This window comes from Artibeus jamaicensis, unplaced genomic scaffold, assembly GCF_021234435.1.
Source record: "Artibeus jamaicensis isolate MK-2021 breed Jamaican fruit bat unplaced genomic scaffold, CSHL_Jam_final contig_1998, whole genome shotgun sequence".
Lineage (NCBI taxonomy): Eukaryota > Metazoa > Chordata > Mammalia > Chiroptera > Phyllostomidae > Artibeus > Artibeus jamaicensis.
Genome location: NW_026521407.1, coordinates 23,349,848 through 23,371,276, shown reverse-complemented (window position 1 = coordinate 23,371,276; position 21,429 = coordinate 23,349,848). Strand labels below are relative to the sequence as shown.

Here is a 21,429-nt window from a genome sequence, read left to right as displayed (position 1 = left end):
TATGGTAACCGTGCTTTTGTTCTTGAAATGCCTCCTTCTCTTGGCTTCTGTGACATAACCCTTTCCTGGCATTCTACTTTATTGGTTGTTCCCTCTCTTTGCTGGTTCCTTCAGGTCAGACCACACACCTAAATGAGGCATGACTTTCCTCCTCTTCTTTAGTAAATTCCAAGACTTAATACATAATCTACATACTAATCACAAAAATCTCTATCTCCAGCCTACTCCAGATATGGACTTGTATACCTAGTAGCTACCTAGGCATTTAGTTGGCATTTCAAACTTAAACCCAGTCAAAAGACAAAACTTGATTCCATTTTTGCCCCCTGTTCCATGCCCCCCCAAACTTCTCTGACCCAATCTTCCTTATTTCAGCAAATTCATCATTCCTCTCTCATCTAGCCAAACCATGAACATGGCTTGTCACCTTTCCTCCAAAACACACCCTGAATCTGCCCACTACCCTTGGATCTACAATGATCCCCTATTCAAAGTTCCACCATTATGCCATCAATAAGAGTGCAAGCCTGTACTCTTGCAATAGTACCCATGACCATTACCTTGCTTTCTATTCACACAGCAACCACAGTGATCTCTTAAAGCATCCATAAGATTGTGTCACTCCCTGCTTAATATCCACCAATGGTTTTCCATCACCTTTAGCCAAAATCAAAACTGTTTAGTCTGGATTACAAAGTTTAACATGATCTAGTCCCTGTTTGTCAACCTGATCTCATCTCACATCACTGCCCTGTCACTCAGCCAGCATCCCTTGACCACATGGACCATGTCTGGTACCCAACACACCACACTTATCACAGCAATAGTGCCTTCCCCTGCTGTGCCCTCTGCCCCACCTGCTCTTTTCTCTGATCTTTGTTTGGCCAATTAGTTCCTGTCCTTCCTATCTTTTTAGAGACTCTTCTGACCACCTACTCTCTTATTATTTATTTAATCATATTTTTGTGGAATCAGAACAGAGAAAACATTCAATAAATACTTTTAAATAAGTGCACAGATGGAATTTAAAACATTATTTTTATGAGTTCCAGTTGTCAACTATCATTGTTATTAACAATAAATAGCAATAGCAATCATATATTAATTGAATGACTAATATATACTAGGTACTATTCTAAGTGCTTTTTATATATTATCTCATTTAATCCCCTAACAACCTCACAAAGCAGTTACTATTATTACCCCCTTTTATACGTGAGCAAACTGAGGCCTGAAAAGGTGATATAACTTACCAAAGATCACAGAGCTACAAAATGGCAAAGCCAGGATTCAAAACAGGTAGGCGAATTTCAGGGCCTTCATGACCAACTATCTAATACTTTGTTATTATCATACAGTTGACCCTTGAACAACATGGGTTTGGATTGTGTGAGTCTATATATATATATATCCAGCTTTTTTCAATAAATACTATAAATATATTTTCCTTATAATTAAAAAAATTCTTTCCTTTAGTTTATTGTAAGAATAAAGTATATAATACATATAATGTACAAAATATGAGTTAATCAACTGTTCATGTTATTGGTAAGGCTTCTGGTTAACAGTGGGTTATTGGCAGTCAAGTGTGAGGGAGTCAAATGTCACACATGAATTTTCAAATGTAGGGGGGGTCGGCACCACTAACCCCTGTGTTGTTCAAGGGTTAATTGTACTGAATAATGTCAGAAATAATAAGCAGCATTAACTGTGCATCTATAGTGTACGAGGCACCTGGGCTTTTTACTTAAAGGTTAGTCCTCATGACAATAGCCTTCTGAAGCAGGTGTTACTACACCCGTTTTACAGATGCAGAAACAGAATCAAAGGAATTACATTTCTGGCCAAAGATTATGCAGCAAGTGAGTGGCATAGCCAGGATTCCAACCTACATGTCACTCCAAATCATTGTGCCTCCTACTACACTATGATGCCCACATTTCTCACAAAGGATAAACTTTTTCCTATGCACCATAAACCACAAACTCAAGAAGACTCCTTCTGCTCAGCCAGGGAATGTGTTTCATATCTGCCATTTCCTCAACTCTTTTGTTCACTCACCAAATATTCAGATGTTTTGCACTGTCATACATGGGGAAGACTCTCTAATTCTCAGTGTACTGTCCAGGTTTCTTTGAATCTACTCTCACCTGTGAAGAAACTTCTCATACGTCTGGCGGAATGCAAATCCTGCCCGTCGTACCCTTACGTTTTCCAGCAATCCAAGATACTCGACTTGATGCCGGCAGCGTTCGTCATCAAATATCTGTGGGGATTTCTTGTCATTGGGTTTGATGCAACGTACGTAATAAGGTTCCTAAAGACAGAAATCAGCAAATGGTTACATTTCAGAAAAATTGCACATTAAGGACAGTAATGTGAGTTTAGTGGTAACTGTGCCAAACTAAGCTCCGTGCTGCTAACTTCTCAGGCATACAACTGTGAATAAGTAGTTATTCTTCCTTCTCTTTCAATTCAAGGTTGGAAATGTTTATGCATTTCGTTAAAATTTTGTTTTATTATATCTCAGGGCTTATCAGGAATAGGGATAAAAATAGGGAGTAAATAACTGAGATATGTAAATATTGGCTTTTGTGTATTTATAGAAACATGGTTGAAAGTAACAAGAGGGGTAACAGAAAAAGGCAGGGACTGTGGCAAAATTAACTGTGGCGAAGATGTAAAATATTAAGCACAGGTTTCTCCCTAAGATAAGGAACAACACAAGGGTGTCCACTTTCACCACTTTCATTGAACATAGTGTTAGAAGTTCTAGCCACAGCAATCAGACAAGAAAAAGAGATAAAAGGCATTCAAACTGGAAAGGAGAAAGTAAAACTGTTATCATTTTCAGAGGACATGACAGTACACATAGAAAACCATATGAGCTTCACCAAAAAAAACCAAACAAACAAACCCAAAAACTACTTGACTTAATAAGTGCATTTGACAAAATAGTGGGATACAAAGTCAATACTGAAAAATTGAAGGCATTTTTGTATACCAACAATGAAATATCAGAAAGAGGAACTAGGAAAAAATCCCATTTACTATAGCAACAAGAAAAATAAAGTATCTAGGAATAAACTTAACCAAGGAGGTAAAAGACCTGTACCTGGAAAACTACAGAACACTGAAGAAAGAAATTGAGGAAGATAGAAATAAATGGGAGTATAAACCATGTTCATGGCTTGGAAGAATTAACATCATTAAAATGTCTATACCACCCAAAGAAATCAATAGATTCAATGCAATCCCTATTAAAATACCAATGACATAGTTCACAGATTTAGAACAAATATTTCAAAAATTAATATGGAACCAAAAACAATCCTGAATAGCCTCAGCAATCTTGAGAAAGAAGAACAAAGTAGGAGGAATAACAATATCTGAAACCAAACTATATTACAAGGCCACTCTAATCAAAACAGTCTGGTACTGGTATAAGAATAGACACATAGATCAATGGAACAGAATAGAGAGCCAAGAAATAAGCCCATGTCTCTATAGTCAATTAATATTTGACAAAGGGGGCATGAGCATACAATGCAGTAAAAAAAGCCTCTTCAATGAATGGTGTTTGGAGAACTAGAATTGTACATGCAAAACGATAAAACTAGAGCATGAACTTACATCATACATAATAAACTTACACCATACACAATAACATACATAATAAACCATACACCAATAAACTCAAAATGGGTAAAAGACTTAAATATAAGCTGTGGCACCATAAAAGTCCTACAGAAAAACATAGGCAGTAAAATTTCAGATATCCCATGCTGAAGTATTTTTGCCTATATATCCTATTGGGTAAGGGAAATAAAGGAAAAATTAAACAAATGGGACTACATCAAATTATAAAGCTTCTGCATGGCTAACAAAAACAAATTGAAAAGAGAACCAACCATACAGGAAACTATATTTGTCAAAGATCTCTCTGACAAGGGTATGATCTCCAAAATATATACAGCAGTCATATAACTCAACACCAGGAAGTCAAACAATCCAGCTAAAAAAGGGGCAAAGGACCTGAACAGACACTTCTCCAAGGAGGACATACGGAGGGCCCACAGGCATATGAAAGGATGCTCAACATCGCTAGCCATCAGAGAGATACAAATTAAAACCACAATGAGATACCACTTCACACCGGTCAGAATGGCCATCATAAACAAATCAACAAAAAACAAGTGTTGAAGAGGGTGTAGAGAAAAGGGAACCCCAGTGCACTGTTGTTGGGAATGCAGACTGGTGCAGCCACTGTGGGAAACAGTATGGAATTTCCTCAGAAAAGTAAAAATGGAACTGCCTTTTGACCCAATGATTCCGCTGCTGGGATTATAGCCTAAGAATCCTGAAACATCAATTCAAAAGAATCCTGAAACATCAATTCAAAAGGACCTTAGCAGAACAATTTACAATAGCCAAGTGCTGGAAACGGCCTCAGTGCCCATCAGTAAATGAGTGGATCAAAAAACTGTGGTACATTTACACAATGGAATACTATGTAGCACAAAGAAAGAAGGAACTCCTACCTTTCATAACTGCATGGATAGAACTGGAGAGTATTATGCTGAGTGAAATAAGCCAGGAGGTGAAAGACAAATACCATATGAGGAATCTAATGAATAAAACAATAAAATGAGCAAAATAGAACCAGAGGCATAGAAAAGGAGAACAGACTGACAGTGACCAGTGGGGAAGGGAGAAGGGGAGAAGTAGGAAAGAAGGGGAAGAGTCTAATCAATGAACAGGTATAAATGACCCATGGACCTGGACAACAGGGTGGGGACTGATTATGGGAGTGGGGGTGGATGGGTGGGGGCGGGGAGAGCAATGGAGGAAAACTGGGACAACTGTCATAGAACAATAATAAAAAAAATTAAACACAGCCCTGGTATGGAGTAATGCTTGAAATGTCAGCCATTATTATTATTACATTAGTTTGTGGTTTTAAAAAAAGATGAGCACTTATAACCATATTTGATATTCAAAACTTATATGTATATAAGTAGAGAAGTTATAAGACCACCTGTAGGCATCAGTGACTCTAAGAACGAGCTTAGCAAAAAATCCTTCTGTGCCAATTCCATTTTGTACCTTGCATTAGATCATAACTCCTTTTAAAAATAAAATTGTGTTTGGCATAGATCTTGGCACACTGCAGATAATAAATTATCACTGGATGAATCAATGAGGTCATATATATCCTACTTATTGGTGTAAAGAGTTACCTTCCCTTCTCTGAATCTATTATCTGTCAGACACACAAATGTACTTTCCACAGCAAAAGAGTAGAAAATATATACCATGCAAACCTATTTTATTCATGCAAAGCTGACTTTAAGGCAAAAAAGCAATACAGAAATAGAGAGACATTTCATAATGATAAACCACTCAAAACACTAGGAGGAAATAACAGTTCTAAATTAGATAAACCTAATAAATTCTCAAAATATTTAGAGCAAAAATTGCAAGTACAAGGAGAAGACAAATTCAGAGTTACAGATTTCATCATTTCCGCATTACCAAAAGAAATCAGTAAGAGTGCAAAAGAATTAAACAATAACACTTAGCAAATCTGACCTCATGAACATGCATAGAATATCAAGTACAAATTTTTATATTTAAAAAAAGATATAAAGAAAACTTAAGCATTTTTTAAGGATTGCTGTCATAGAGTATCTTTCTCTAGACTCAATGAGATTAAACTAGAAATCAAGAGCAGAGAGATAATCAGGAAATCTTATATGTTTGGGAATTAAGATATATACTTCTAAATGACCCTTGGGTTGAAAAGAAAATTACAGTGTGAAACAGAAAACATTTTGAATTCAATAATTTATACAATCATGTGGGCAAAACAACTTAATATAAGGTATCATTTGAGTAGCATAAGAAACTTTACTAAAAAGAAACCAATTGAATGGAATTTTACTAGCATTGGCTGATTATGCACAGGAAGTGGTAAGACTGAATTAGACATAAATGACCAACTAGGGGTCATTTAAGGACCTTTCATCCTGTTTAGTAACATAAAAATCTTCAGATAAGGATTTTAGTGGAAATACTTTCTCTATATTTAATCAGTATTCTGTCTTAATTTATAAGTGCCACCTCCTCTTTCATTTATAAATATATCCAGACTGACTTAGCCTAACAAATCCTAAATTTGACAAATTCTGTCTTAAGAAGGTTAAATCACAAAAATTAATAGTGATTCTACTTTCTTGTGCTTTTAACCTGTTTCTCCCTACATTTTGGTGAAAAATATAATGTGTCAAAGCATACCTATCAGTATATGTTTTAGCTATAAGACATTGTATTTAAATATTGATCTATTTAACCTGTTCTGAATACTGTCAAATAGAGTCACAAAGGCAAATTCAACTTTATTTAATAATTCTCTGACCATCTGTTTAGAGTGCTTTATCAGGTATCAAGAGGTATATAAAATTAGTATAACTCTTTTCCTATGTTCAAAAGACTTAACAGTCTAGGTGGGCAGACGAGACAGGCATTTGAAAACATTGTGTAGATTGAGAAAGTGAGGCATCAGGTTCTTATACTTACGGTGATGGAGGACTAGACAATTCAAATTAAATGAAATCAACCTGTCAACCTGAGGAAGCCATCACAAAAAAGCAACGGACAAAAGATGAGGGTGGGGAATGTTCTTAAATACAACAAAGAGCTAGTAAGATAGCTAAAATGAGGATCAGATGAAAACCCAGAGGGGTGAAGCCAGCCCACAGGGCTGCTTTCATTTGAAGAGCTGCTGTCACTGTGGAAGAGGCAGCCAGGAGGCTGAGCGTTACTGCTGGCAGCCCTGTGGGGCCAGGAGGAGGAAAGCTGGGAAACAAGACCACGCATGTGGGACTGAGCAATGGCTCTGGAATCCCAAATCCCTAAACCTGGGAGTTAAAAGGGGATAGAAAACTACTTGGCCCTTTCAGGATGGCAGCCCATTGCTGAACTACTTCTGGCCTTGAACTTGGATTAAAGTAATCCCAGATTGTCAGAATTTGTCTGATATCTTTTTAAACTTAAAATTTCAACTTTTCTGTTACATGAAGGTATCATTAATAAATGGTAATGTATCTACATTCTTTTGAATTTGATTTGATCATTTTTATCCATTTATATTCAATGTAATGAGTAATATATTTAATTTATTTCCATCATTTTACTTGTCTTAATTTTCTTATATTCTTTTATCTCCTCTATGTTTTTTAGGATGGATTATTTTTTTCTCAGTTTGACTCCCTGTCTCTGCTCCCACCCACTCCTAGTTCAGAAGTTATAATCTCATTACTATTCTTTTAATGACCACACTAGAAAATTTAAAATGCATTTGTAATATTAGCTGTAATGCAAGCAGTATTTTATCCTTTTCCTGAACAACCAACGACATTAAATACTTGAATTATAATCATTCATCCTTCCTATTTATGTGGTATTATTGTGCTATTTAATTCTACTGTGTATTTTTAATCCAATAAAATTTACTTTACAGAGTCAATTTATTTATATATACCCACACATTTACCTATTTCTTTGCTCTTCTTTTTTGCCTTTCAGACTTTCATGTAATATAGTCTTACTCTTTCTTGATGTATATCCCTCTGAATTTCCTTTTATAGAATACAGAATTTTGGTTCACAGTTATTTTCTCTCAGCCTGTTATTGCTTTGAAGCTAATCTGCTTTTAAGATATTTTCTTTGATGTTTTGGGGTTTCACGGGGTGCCTAGATGCAGACTTCTTTTAGCCTGGGATGCAGTGTACTTCCTGACTCTGCAGTGTGGTATCTTTCATCACTGTTGAAATTCTCAGCAATACCTCTTCAAACACTGCCCTGTCCATTTTCTCCTCTCCTTGTATAACCCTGATTAGAAGCACATTAGATCTTTTCATTTTATCCTCCAAGTCTCTTCGTGTTTCATTTCTTGGTCTCTCTAAGTGGAATCCTGGACGGTTTCTTCAATTCTTTCTTTAGTTCCTCTATTCTCTCTTTAACTTTGTCTAATATTGGGTTGGTCAAAAGTTCATTTAGTTTTTTCTGTACAATGGCTCTAGTACTGCTTAGTTGTCTTTAACTTCATTCAACACAATTTTGTTAGACTATATAGTGACAGCTGTCATATCAGTGTGCATTTTAATAAAAATTAAAATTGGTGAATTTTTGTGCAGCCATTTTAATATTAAAGATGGGGACTTCCAGCCAAGATGGAGGTGTAGGTGGAAACACTGTACCTCCTCACACAACCAAATTTAAGAACAACAAAGATTTAGAAACAAAGACACAATCAAGAGAGACAAAAAACTGAACTGTACCAATGTCTGATAACAACAAACCATTCATCCAGACCAGTAAGAGGGGCGGTCCTGGTAGGAAAAGGCAGTGGTTAGTGGACCCCGGCGGGTGGGGACTAAACAAACAAACCCAGTAAGGCTCTCAAGGTGGCTGGCTGACCACGGACACACATTTGCGTGCAGATAAACCAGGCAAAGAAATGGGCAGTGAGACAGACCACGCAAACCAGGGTCCCAGCAACAGGAATTTAAGCCTAAAAAGAACCGATTGGAAAAACTTTCAGGGGTTGAGGTGCCAAGAGAGGCTCCCAGACCTAAAGGAGAGTTTGTTGGAGAGACCCACAGGGTCCTAGAATATACACAAGCCCACACACCCGGGAACCAGCACCAGAAGGGCCCAATTTGCTTGTGGGAAGTGGCAGAGGGGACCGAAATCTGAGAGAGAGCCCAACAAACACCACTGCTCCCTCTCTGACCCCGCTCCCAGTCACAACCCAGGCAATGGGTTGACCCACCCTGGTGAACACCTAAGCCTCCGCCCCTCATACATAACAGGTGAGAACAGACCAAAACATTATGGCTGAAGCAAAAGAACAACTCAAAGCCCCAGAGCTAATACTTCTAAGCAACACAGAGATAGCCAACCTCTCGGATGCACAGTTCAAAACACTGGTGATCGGGATGCTCACAGAACTGGTTGATTTTAGTCACAAATTCGATGAAAAGATGAAGGTTACACTAAGTGAAATGAAGGAAAATGCACAGGGAACCAATAGTGATGGAAAAAAAAAACTGGGACTCAAATCAAGGGAGTGGACCAGAAGGAAGAAAGAAACAATTAAACAGAAAACAATGAAGAAACAAGAATTCAAAAAAATGAGGAGAGGCTTAGGAACCTCCAGGACATCTTTAAACATTCCAACATCCAAATTATAGGGGTACCAGAAGAGGAAGAGGAATGGCAACAAGTGGAACACTTATTGGAACAAATAATAAAGGAGAATTTCCCCAATCTGGCAAAGGAAATAGACTTCCAGGAAGTCCAGGGAGCTCAGAGAGTCCCAAAGAAGGTGGACCCAAGGAGGAACACACCAAGACACATCATAATTACATTACCCAAGATTAAAATGAAGGAGAGAATCCTAGAAGCAGCAAGACATAAGGGGATAGTCGCCTACAAAGAAGTTCCCATCAGACTGTCAGCTGATTTCTCCAAAGAGACCTTACAGGCAAGAAGGGGCTGGAAAGTATTCCAAGTCATGAAAGGCAAGGACCTACATCCAAGATTGCTCTATCCAGCAAAGCTTTTATTCAGAATGGAAGAGCAGATGAAGTGCTTCCCAGATAAGGTCAAGTTCAAGGAGTTCATCATCACCAAGACCTTAAAGTATGAAATGTTAAAGGGATTTATATAAGAAAAAGAAGATAAAAAAGATGAACAGTGAAAGGACAGCAAACTCACAATTATTAACAACTACATCTAAAACAAAAGCAAACTAAGCTGATAGCTAGATCAGGAGCAGAACCACAGAAATGGAGATCACATGGAGGGTTAGCAACAGGGGAGTGGGAGGAGGAGAAGAGGGGAGGAGGTACAAAGAATAAGTAGAATAGACGGTAGGTAGAAAACAGACAGGGGGGAGGACAAGAGTAGTGTGGAAAATGTAGAAGCTAAAGAACTTGTGACACATGGACATGAACTAAAGGGGGGAACGGGGGGGAGGGGGTGTACTGGGGAGATGAGATTGAAGGGGGGAAATGGGACAACTGTAATGGCATACTCAATAAAATATATTAAAAAGAATAAAGATGGAAGGGAATATGCAACATTTTGGACTATTATGCTTTATTATTTCAAGAAAGGCAAAAACGGAACTGAAATGCAAAAGAAGGTTTGTGCAGTGAATAGAGAAGGTACTATGATGGGTTGAACACGTCAAAGTGGTTAGGGAAGTCTCTTGGTACTCCTGACATTTTGGCCAAATAATTCTCCGCTGTGGGGCTGTCTCATGCGCAGGAACATGTTTAGCAGCACCCCTGGCCTCTGCCCAATAGAAGCCAATTAGTGGGAGATAGCTAACACACTCAAAATATCCAAATCAATATAGTTACTGGTGACAATAAAAAATGTGTCTTTTATTTTACAGAAAAAAATATAACAGACTTTTTGGCCAACATAATATGATGTTAAACCTATCCACTGAGTCTTTAACTTTATTTTAGCTTTTATTTCTATCAACTGAGTAGTTACTTGCTCTTTCTCATACTTTTAAACCTTTCATTTCTTGAAACATATTATGCATTCTTATATTGTTTTTGATAATTCCAGTGTAAGTAGTTCCCATAAGTCTAAATCTGTTGTTTCGTCTGATTCTCGCATATGTTATCTTGTTTTGTGTGTGTAGTGATTCTTTACTGGGAACACCTAATTTTCTTTAGAACTTTATTTTTGGAAATTCTTTAAGGTCTGGTGTGAAGTTTCTCATTTCTATCAGATGCCTGGGGGCAACACCGGACCCAGGGCACTTTAAACTAAATTATTGGCTTGCACTTTTTCAGGCTCCCCGGGTAGCTTATAATTATAACATTTCAAGAAATGTTCAAGCACCCCTCTTGGCTCACTGCCAAGGGCCAAGAGAGGCAGTTTTCCCTTAAGATAATGAGGGATTACTTCTAATTCACTCTAGAGGCAACCCTTTGAGGAGGCAGCGCCCTGGAGACCCACCATGGTGTGGGCATGTGTGTGAGCATGTGTGTTTGTGTGTGTGTGTAATCTGTCAGATACCCTAGTTGGGGTAGGCCCTGGGCTTCACTTCCAGGACCCGGCTTTGAACTGCTATACTCAACGTTAGCTACTTCAACAAATCCCCACAAGGCAGCTTGAGCGCTGTGCTTATTTCTCATTTCACTCAGTTAACTCCTGCCTTTACAGTCCCTGGCCTGCATATTCCTTGCTTTCTTGTTAGTTCATGGCTGCATTCAAGAAATTGGTTTTTATAACTGACCTAGCACTTTAGTTGTTTTCAGTTGGTTTTAGTGGGCACTTTGTTCACTATATTGTCAGAAAATGCAGTATTCATGTATTTTTAAAATCTGTATGTCTATGTACATAGGTAAAACTGATCTCTAATTTTATTTTCTAATACTAACCTGTACTAAGGCAATATTAATCTCACAAAATGAGTCAGGTAGTGGCATACAACTGTTCATAATATTCTGAAGCTTTTTAAATCTCTGTAATAGAGTTGTATTCTTTTTTCATTCATAATATTGTTTTCTCTTTTTAAAGTCAGTTTTATTCAAGATTTGTCTATTTGATCAAATTTTCCATTAAAATTATTTTTTCTTCATATTTTCATTGGAGTTCCTTTTCAGGCTTCTTGATAACTTAACTCATTTACTTGAAGTCTTCCTTGTTTTTTATACAGGCCAAACAAGGGCGATACTTTGGCGCTTTCCTACAAGTTCTTTGTCATGCAGTTCCAAATATTTTGTGATTTCCATTGAGATTTCTTCTTCAACTTAAGTTACTTAAGAGAGTAACTTTTTAAAGTTCCTAAACACATTAAAAATTTTAGTGCTGAATTTTATTTTACTTGCTATGAGGATGGAGAGTATATTTGTATATACATTTCTTAAAATGGGTAAAACTTTGTGGTCTAGCATGTGGTCAATCTTGTAAATGTTCCATGTATACTTGAAAGGAATGTATTTCCTATGCCCTGGACACAGAGTTCTTTTGATCTATTAGACAAAAGTTTACATCTGTTTTTCAAAGCTTCTGCATTCTTACTAAGGTTGTTGTCTGCTTGATTTATCAGTTTCTGGTAGCTTTGGTTTAAAATCTCCCACTAGGATTGTGTACTTGTCAATTTTTCCTTTAGAATTTTTCAGCTTTTTTTTAATAAAGAAAATATTTTATTTATTTATTTTTAGAGAGGGTAAAGGAGGGAGAGAGGGAAACATCAATGTGTAGTTGCCTCTTGCGACCCCTACTGGGGGACCTGGCCTGCAACCCAGGCATGTGCCCTGACTGGGAACTGAAGTGGTGACCCTTTGGTTCACAGGCAGGTGCTCAATACACTGAGCCACACCAGTCAAGGCCACCTTCTTTTTCTTCAATAGAGATCACATATAATCATGGCTATGTTATTGGGTATCTAGCACAAAACAGCTTTATTGTCCTGGTATTTTCACTTTATTATTAGCCTCTTTATCTGCATTAACACTTTTTTTCCTTAAATTGTGTTATCTCACATTAATATTGCTTTTAACCAGTTTTTTTTGGGGGGAGTGGGGGTTTGATATGTATTTATCTCTTTGTTTATAATCTTTCTGCTTAGTTTTAATTAGGTATCTCCTATAGGTAAGGTGGATTTTCCACCTATCTAGTCTGTTTGGTCTACCTACAGTTAGAGTGAGTAGCAACCACCTATCTAGTCTGTTTAGTCTATCTACAGTTAGAGTGAGTAGCAATTATTTAGATTTATTTCTATCACTTTATTTTGTATTTTCTAAATGTAATTGACATTTTTCCTTTGTTTCTTCCCCATCCATCTTCTTGTTGTCTATTGACTATATTCTTTTGCTTGTCCCTGCTCTCGCCCTCATTCCCCCATTTCCATAAATGTACAGATTGGGCAGCTGTAGCAAGGACAATAGGCTAGTTGCCTACCTTATATCCAGTATCTTTTTCCTACTTTGAAACAGAATACTTATTTCTAGCTGGGTGAACAGTTGACTAGAATAAAAATGCACTTCCCGGCTTCCCTGGCAACTAGGTACAGCACATGAGATGTATTTGAAGTGCTGTGAGAGGCTTCAAAGAAGTCTCTTTAGAAGGAAAGGAGCCCCAGGTGTCACCTTGGACCAGGAGGATGCATGACAAGCCCTAGGATGGTACAGCAGAGAGACAGATGGAACCTGGGTCCCTGATCACCTTAGAGATGCTATACCAATCCTGCGATACTTTCTTCTGTGCTTTACTTACAGGACAGAGAAATAAACGTCTCTCAAATTTAAGCTACTAACTTGGGGGTCTCTTTTATTAGCAGTAAATCTAATTTATGATACAGAAACTGTAAATGATTCTAGTATTTTTATTTTTTAAAAATGTACATTTTAGCCCTGGCTGGTGTGGCTCAGTGGATTGAGTACTGGCCTTTGAACTAAAGGGTTGCTGGTTCAATTCCCAGTCAGGGCACAAACTTGGGTTGAAGATCAGGTACCCAGTAGGGGGCGCATGAGAGGCAACAACACATTGATGTTTCTCTCCTTCTCTTTCTTCCTTCCTCCCCCGCCCCCTAAAAAAAACTTTGTAAAAAAAGTACATTTTGGAAAAGTTGATTATTTTCTAGTTAATTAAGTAAATCTATTTTATAGACAATAAATTTATAAATAAAATATTTTATAAACATTATATTTACAAATAACAATTTATAAATATATATTTTATAAATTTTTTTGTTCCACTCTATTCCTTCGCTGAATGAGACAGGGTAAAGATGACATGCGGACAGAAGCTGAGAGGCAAGAGGAAGGGTTCTAATGAATTCTAGTCTTTGGTATCTGTGTCCTTTCCCTCCCTTTCTGGACACTGTGCTCATTTGTTGTTACTTGAGGCCAAAGATCTTGATGGAAAAAAAACAAAAAACACTGAACAGATATGTTCTGTGGCATGTGCCTAATTTATCCACACTGAAGTAACTAGCAATGCTAGGGATTTAAATTCTTAGAAAAGTAGTCGATTAAAAAAAAAGATAATAATGAAGAAGAAAATACACAGGAAAAGCACTAGAAGAGAAAAATAAAAATGAAGGAACTAAAAATAACGAGTCCCGGAATGCTCTCTAATTTATCAAACTTGTCAGCAGCAGCAGTTACAAGTAAAAATCTGTTCTTTAAGAAAAGAAAATAAAAACAGACTAAAGTTATCAAACAATGTTAGATCTCAAAGGAACAATAAAAAGCAGAAGTAATTGTCAATACTACATCCTTTGATTTCAACTATTTAAAACAGCCTAAGGAAAAAAACAAAACTAAAAAATAAAACAGCCTAAGGACAATACTTACGAACTAAACTTTACCTTAAAACTCTAGCTGATCGTTTTGTATTCAGATGATATACAGATGGTGTATTACAGTCAAGGTTTTTTTTAAGCCAGCCCTTGTCGTCAGCACAGGGCTGAAGTTTATTTTTGTCAGGCATATGCTCTCTCTCTCTCTCTAGCTATCTATCGATCTATCTATCATCTATGTTTTAAAGACCTTACTAAGACTTTTCCCTTGACAACAACAGTAGGATAAAAAGCCCAAATTGAAAAAAAAATTTAATCTGGGACACAAACACCAGTTTTACCCAAAAAGCAATAAAAATTCTATCATAACAATCATTTTAAATACATATTCTTCAGTTTGAGTTACTATAATTACCTAAAAAAGCAAACCATATATACATTCTATATAACATGTATTAAAAGGAAATCTGGGAATTAACTTGGATATTTAGAAAATAATTACCTTTGATGCAAGGTTGTCTACTAAAGCAATCATAGAATTCTTAAATAAGGTGGCGGCGGTCAGAGGTCTCTTGGTCACCTCGGTAATGCTCAGTTTGCCTTCAGGCCACATATTCTTCAGCACAGGATTTGAACTGAGAAGCACAGAGAGAGAGCAATTCAAACAGACTGAAAAAGAACTGCTAAGCAATCTTGTTGAACTGTGTATCCTGGGAGGCACTACTGGATCACAGACCGAACTCATAAAGCATAATTGAGAAAACCATTCCATCCAGAAAATTATGCTGAAAGATGTGTCCAAACTATACTATACTATATTTTAAAAACTCTTTAAACTTCTTTAAAGTGATGCCTGTATCATTATGACCTATGACCCTCAAATAATTAACATGGGCCTTACAACATAGACATGAAAGAAAATGATTTTGGTGGTAGAAGAATGAGGGCAAACTGCCAGTAGGAAAATGATTCTCACTGCCGTGGTAGAAAACATGAATATGAAGTATCTTCTGACTGAAACACATATTCCTACAGAACTGGTAACACTACAAAAAGCCAGGTCTTTCTAAAGATACAGTTAGAAATAATCGTTTTCACGTTGTCTCCAAGCAATTCCCTTGACTGCAGCTGAATGTACGAGCACATTTACAGGGAGTGCGGGCACTTGTAACGTGTTGTTGATGTGATGCTCAGGCTGCTGCAATCCAATTCCTGAAGTGCGCTCCAGGCCAGTTTTCACGCCAAAGATTATACATTTATTATTTGTCTCCATGGGGATATTTTAAAAACGTGTGATAGTCTTAACTCTGATTTTCTTCCTGTTTCATTTTGGGAACTTTTGATTTTAAAGAAATTGTAACTTAAAATGTTGCTGGCTTGCTAGAAACTTCTCTCTTGTAGATTTTTTTTTAAAAAAATGGAAGGTTGAGAAGAGAAAAGAATTAACATGGACATTTTTTGCTAATTGTATTTACGACAGCCATCGTTTTGTCCACTTTTCTTCCCCTGGTTTAAAATTGAGAAAATTGAATTGGCTTCCCAAATACCTAGTACATTTCTGTATGTAGAGGCTCAGGATAATTGCCGCAAAGTGCCAGAATCAATGACAAAAGAGCAAAGAAGATAAATGGTGAGGTGAAGCTTTACTGGGTCTCTGAATGAAGGCAGAGCCGCGCCCCTAACCCTTACCACTGCTGGCAAGCAGTGCCAGCCACCACCGGAAGTGGCTATAAATTAATGCAGTGATCTGTGGCTTAGGGACCTTGTTATTTTACTTTCCAATATTATTCTATAATTTTCTAATGATACGCATATCAATATAAATAACCAAGTATATATATCATTTTTCCTTAACTTTCCTTCCTCATCTTCAGCTGAGAGAGAATTTAAGGCAGTGGATCTCAAAGTTTAATGCACAGAGTGCCGGGATACCTTTCTGACACATGCTGAATCCAATTTCCTGAAAGCAGAGTGTGTGTACTTTGAAAAATCTGATGTAAAATCATTGGCTTTTGGTCTATATAATTTCTACCACAAACACCACATAACTCACTGCTGCCCATTTTTAGAGACTATTCCTGTATGACTTTGTAAATGGAAGGGGGAGGGGTGTTGAAAATGAAGGAAATAAGATGTTTATTATTATATTATTATTATACTACTAAACAGTAAAAGTGATAAACACTGAATCAAAATAGGCACATACAATCATTTTAAAGAGAAATAACTTTTAAGGCAGTAAGTCATGAATGTAATATTAACAAAATAGTTTTCAAACATTTAAAGGAACCCATTTCTGGAAGCCCTCGTGCACTGCTGGTGGGAATGCAGACTGGTGTGGCCAATGTGGAAAACAGTACGGAGGTTCCTCAAAAATTTGAAGAGGGAAATGCTTTATGACTCAGTGATTCCATTTCTGGGTATATATCTGAAGAAACTCCAAATACTAATTCAAAAAAATTTATGTACCCCATGTCCACTGTAGTATTATTTGTAACAGCCAAGATATTAAAACAACTCAAGTGTCCATCAATAGATGAGATGATAAAAAGATATGGTACATTTACATAATGGAATATTACTCAGCCATAAAAGTCAATGAAATCTTACCACTTGCATGGACAGACCTAGAGGGTATTATGCTGAGTGAAATAACACAAATATCATATGACTAAACTTATATGTAGAATCTAAAGAACAAAACATGTAAACAAACAAAACAGAAACAAACCCAGACACAGAGAACAGATGATGGGTGCCAGAAAGGAGAAGCATTGGAGGACTGGGTGAACAAGATTAAGGGATTAAGAAGTACAAATTGGTAGTTACAAAATATTCATGGGGATGTAAAGTACAGCATGGGGAATATAGTCAATGACATTGTAATAGCTATGTATGGTGCCAGGCAGGAAATTTCAGGGGGAACACTCTGTAAAGTATATGATTATCTAACACTATGCTGTACACTTGAAACAATACAAAATAATATTGCATGTAAACTGTCATTGAAAAATAAAATAAAAAAATAGAAGCATTGCTACTGACAGCTCAAACAATAAATAGATAAAATAAAGGAACCCTTTCCCTAAAAGGAAAACTTAGTTGTCCAGAAAGCCAGTACATGTAATAGACAAGACGGAACTTAGCTGGTTAACAAGACAGTACTAACGAAAGTCTGTGCACCTGGCCTGCCACCTGCTTGCTTTCTTCCTCTCACTGACACACATACACACACTCACACTAACATGCATGTATCCTCTTAGGTCTACAGAACTAGAGATCCAATAATTACTCTTTAAATACATACAAAGAAAGAAAGAATGGAAATTTGGGAGGTGCCCTGCCTGGTGCGGCTCAATGGATTGAGCCCTGGGTTGGTAATTGTAAGATCTCTGGTCTGGTTCCTGGTCAGGGCCAGGTCCCCAGTTGGGGGCATGCAAGAGGCAACCAATGGATGTTTCTCTCCCTCTCTTCCTCCCTCCCTTACTCTTGCTCTAAAAAGTAAACAAATAAATAAAATATTTAAGAAATTTGGGAGGCTATTCAGCCATGGAAACACTGAAGTGTCCAGAGGCAAAGGCAGCCCATCCAAACACAATTTAGGATGGTTTTAGCCCAATTTCAAGATTTCCCAGCCCCTGGCAAGGCCCTTCCTATTAAGGAAGTATATACAGTATGTTACAATCAACAGATTTTTAACCTTTTTACACCTTTGGCAAGATCATCTCTATTGTGAAATGAATTCATTTTAGCTTGATGCCTTTAATTGTTGGATTTATCTAGGTTCCTTTGTTTTGATTCCATACTTACCAAAAAATTAAGCATTATGAATTTTTACAGGTAATATTTTCCACTGTCAATAAACGAGAATTCTCACTGCTATCTGACTTCCCTAGTAGGGTTCCCGATAGGAAAAAACAGCTTGTCATACCAATGCAAGTATTCCATTCCATGTGACTGTTACTCCCTGGAAATCAATCCACAGGCTGCTTTGCTTCTCCATTTGTCCTGTGAGCTTGGGGTTACATGAATTCGCCACTGGAAGGTGAGGCTATTCTCAGTGAGCTGACCCTCAGGGCCATGACAAACTCGGGAGAGTAACAAATGCCACCTGGGACAGTCTCTTGGTACATGGCCTGGCTGCCTTCTTCCCCTAGCAACAGACCCTGACATTGCCACTGGCGAGCTAAGGACATTTTTCCAATTTGAGTTTCGACATTTTCTATACAGAGCAATGCCACCTTCTCTGTCACTGTCCCTCTGAAACTCCTTTCTGGAAGCCTCTTTTCCCTACAACCAGCTCTTACACGGATCCTCTCTCACATTCACTGTCTTTGTAACTTTCTTTCTTCTTTTAATCCTCACTTGAGGATATATTTATTGATTTGAGAGAGAGAGAGAAGTTGGGGTGGGGGGAGAGAAAGAGAGAAACATCGACTGGTGGCCTAACCATATGTGCCCCGACCAAGGATTGAACCTGCACCCTAGGTATGTGACCTGACTGGGAATTGAACCCACAACCTTTTGGTGTATAGGACAATGCTCCAACCAACTGAGCCACCTAGCCAGGGCTCTCTGTAACTACTTTCTAGTGATGACAGCTCCGTTATCATTCTTGGTAGCATCTACACAGATGAACCATTTTCTGGCAAAACTTCTTGAAAGAACTGTTTAAACACACTGTCTCCACGGTCTAATTTTCTGTGTTCCCCTGAGCCCGCTCAATCACATGTTAGTCTTCTCAACTCTCCTGAGACCAGTGTTGTTGAGAGTCCCACTGACCTTCACGTCAGCAAGTCCAATGGTTAGTCTTGGTCCTCACATCACTCTGCTTTTGACAGATTTTTGACATAGTTTATAATTTTTTCTTCTTAGAGCACTTTTTTTCTTGGCTTGGCCTTGGTGACACCAGATTCCAGGTTTTCCTCCTCCCTCACTGGCTCGCTTTCAGTTTCCTTTGCTTCTTGATTCTATATGTTGGAGTGTGTCTGGGATTCTTCTTTGGACCTCTTTTATTTTTTCTTTTTAAATCTATGTGCACTCTGAATCTCATCCACTCTATGGCATTAAACACTATCAATGAATGAATTTATATCTCTAGTCCCACCTTTACCCCGAGTTCCAGATGCATACACATGCAATTGTCTGGGTGGCATACTTAGCTGGATGTCCAACTGGCATAAAACATCCAAAACAAAACTCCTGATTTCTTTGTCCCCCAGCTTGGCTCCTCCTCTTGTCTTCCCCTCACCAAACATCCCTTCCCCATTGCTCAGGCATTGTCTTTGATTTCTGTTTTTTCTTACATCTCACATCCTATCCATCAGCAAATCTTGCTGGCTCTACTTACCAAATGCCACCCACTCTGACCACTTTTTATCATCTCTGTCACTACCATCCAAGTCTTGGCCTGGATGACTCAGCTAGCCTTCTAACTGGTCTCTCCAATCTACTCTTACCCTTAACAGTATGTGCTTTGTAAGGTAGCCCCAGTCATTTCTCCATCATGTCATTAGTTCCAATGGCTTCCCTTCATACCTCCTCCTCACCTTGGCTCACAGACTCTTTATAACTCAGGCCCTGTTGACCTCCTAAATTCATTCCTTATCACCGTCCCCACCCCTCTTTCTTTAAAGCCACAATGAATTCACAGCCTTCAATACTCCCAAACTCACTCCTAGCTTAGCACCTTGGTACTAGCAGTTATCTTTGCTTGGAGTGCTCTTCCCCTCACAGAATCTGGCTCATGACCTCACTTCATTCAGGTCTTTGTCACCTCTCAAATGTCACCTCTTTTAGGAAGTGTTTCCTGACCCTCTGGCTCATGACCTCACTTCACTCAGGTCTTTGTCACCTCTCAAATGTCACCTCTTGTAGGAAGTGTTTCCTGACCCTCCTATCTATGACGTCTCCCCTGCCCTTCCCGCCTGCACCCTTCAATCTTTTCTCTACTTTATTTTTCCTCACAGCACTTGTCACTACCTGGAAGTTAGTTGTTTTATTTATGGACTATAATCTCCACTGGAATCCAGGCTCCAGGAGGGCAGGGACTTTGTCCGAATTTTTTCCACAGCTGTATCCCAGAGCATGGAAGAACATGTGGCTCGAAGGTGCACAATAATTTTTGATGATCTACTGACCAACTGACTGAGGAGACTTGATAAATGAGTGACTACAGTTCTCTAATCCAAAAGAAGAAGCTGGCTGTCTGGCCAAGATGGAGGTATAGGTAGATACACTGTACCTCTTTGCACAACCAAAATAAGGACAACAACAACTTAGAAATAAAATAACAACTAGAACTGGTAGAAAACTGAACTGTATGGAAGTTGGACAATCAAGGAGATCAAATAGACAAAATTATCCAGATGGGTAGGTGGGGTGGAGTCCAGCAGCCGGGCAGAGAGGGGTCGAGGCACAAAAAGTGGTGGCATTGGGAACACAAGGCACCTGGGCCTGCAAGATGGCAGTGGGTGGACTGGGGCACACAGGCGGCAGCTGGCAGACCCTGGGCTAGGGTTGGCAAAGGGCAGACCCAGTGAGGTGCCGATTGTGAAGTGAGACACTGTGTGCCAGGCATCTGGCTGACCAGGTGGTCCCACGTTCACATGCTGATAAATCAGGCAAAATTGGGGAGCGAGACAGACCGTGCAACCCAGGGTCCCAGTGCCGAGAAATAAAGCCTCAAAACACAGATCGAAAAGACCTGTGGGGGTTGAGGCCCAGAGCGAGACTCCCAGCCTTACAGGAGAGTTCGCTTGAGAGACCCACAGGGTCCTAGAATGTACACAAGCCCACCCACCTGGGAATCAGCACCAGAAGGGCTGAGTTTGCTTGGGGGAAGTGACATAAGGGACTGAAATCTGGCAGAGCAGAGCAAGAGCCATTGTTTCCCCCACCCCTACATACAACATCACAACCCAGCTACTGGGTTGCCCTGCCCTGGTGACCACTTAAGGGTCCCCCCCCACTATGTAACAAGCGTGACCAAACCCCCCCCCCAAAAAAAAAGGCTCAAATGAAAGAACAGATCAAAGCTCCACAGCAATACAACTAAACGACGAACAGCCAGCCAGTCTATTGGATGTACA

At 38.5% G+C, this 21,429-nt stretch overlaps 1 protein-coding gene across 1 annotated transcript in view; it reads right to left on the bottom strand.

Moving 5' to 3' along the window:
• MYO1D (myosin ID) overlaps window positions 1-21,429 on the bottom strand; it is a 334,697-nt gene that overhangs the window by 198,942 nt on the left and 114,326 nt on the right. The window contains exons 14-15 of the mRNA XM_053655662.1: window positions 14,841-14,973; window positions 2,151-2,317 (exon numbers count right to left, since the gene is read on the bottom strand). Of these exons, the coding sequence (XP_053511637.1) occupies window positions 2,151-2,317; window positions 14,841-14,973 (300 nt within the window). The remainder of the gene's footprint in view (window positions 1-2,150; window positions 2,318-14,840; window positions 14,974-21,429) is intronic.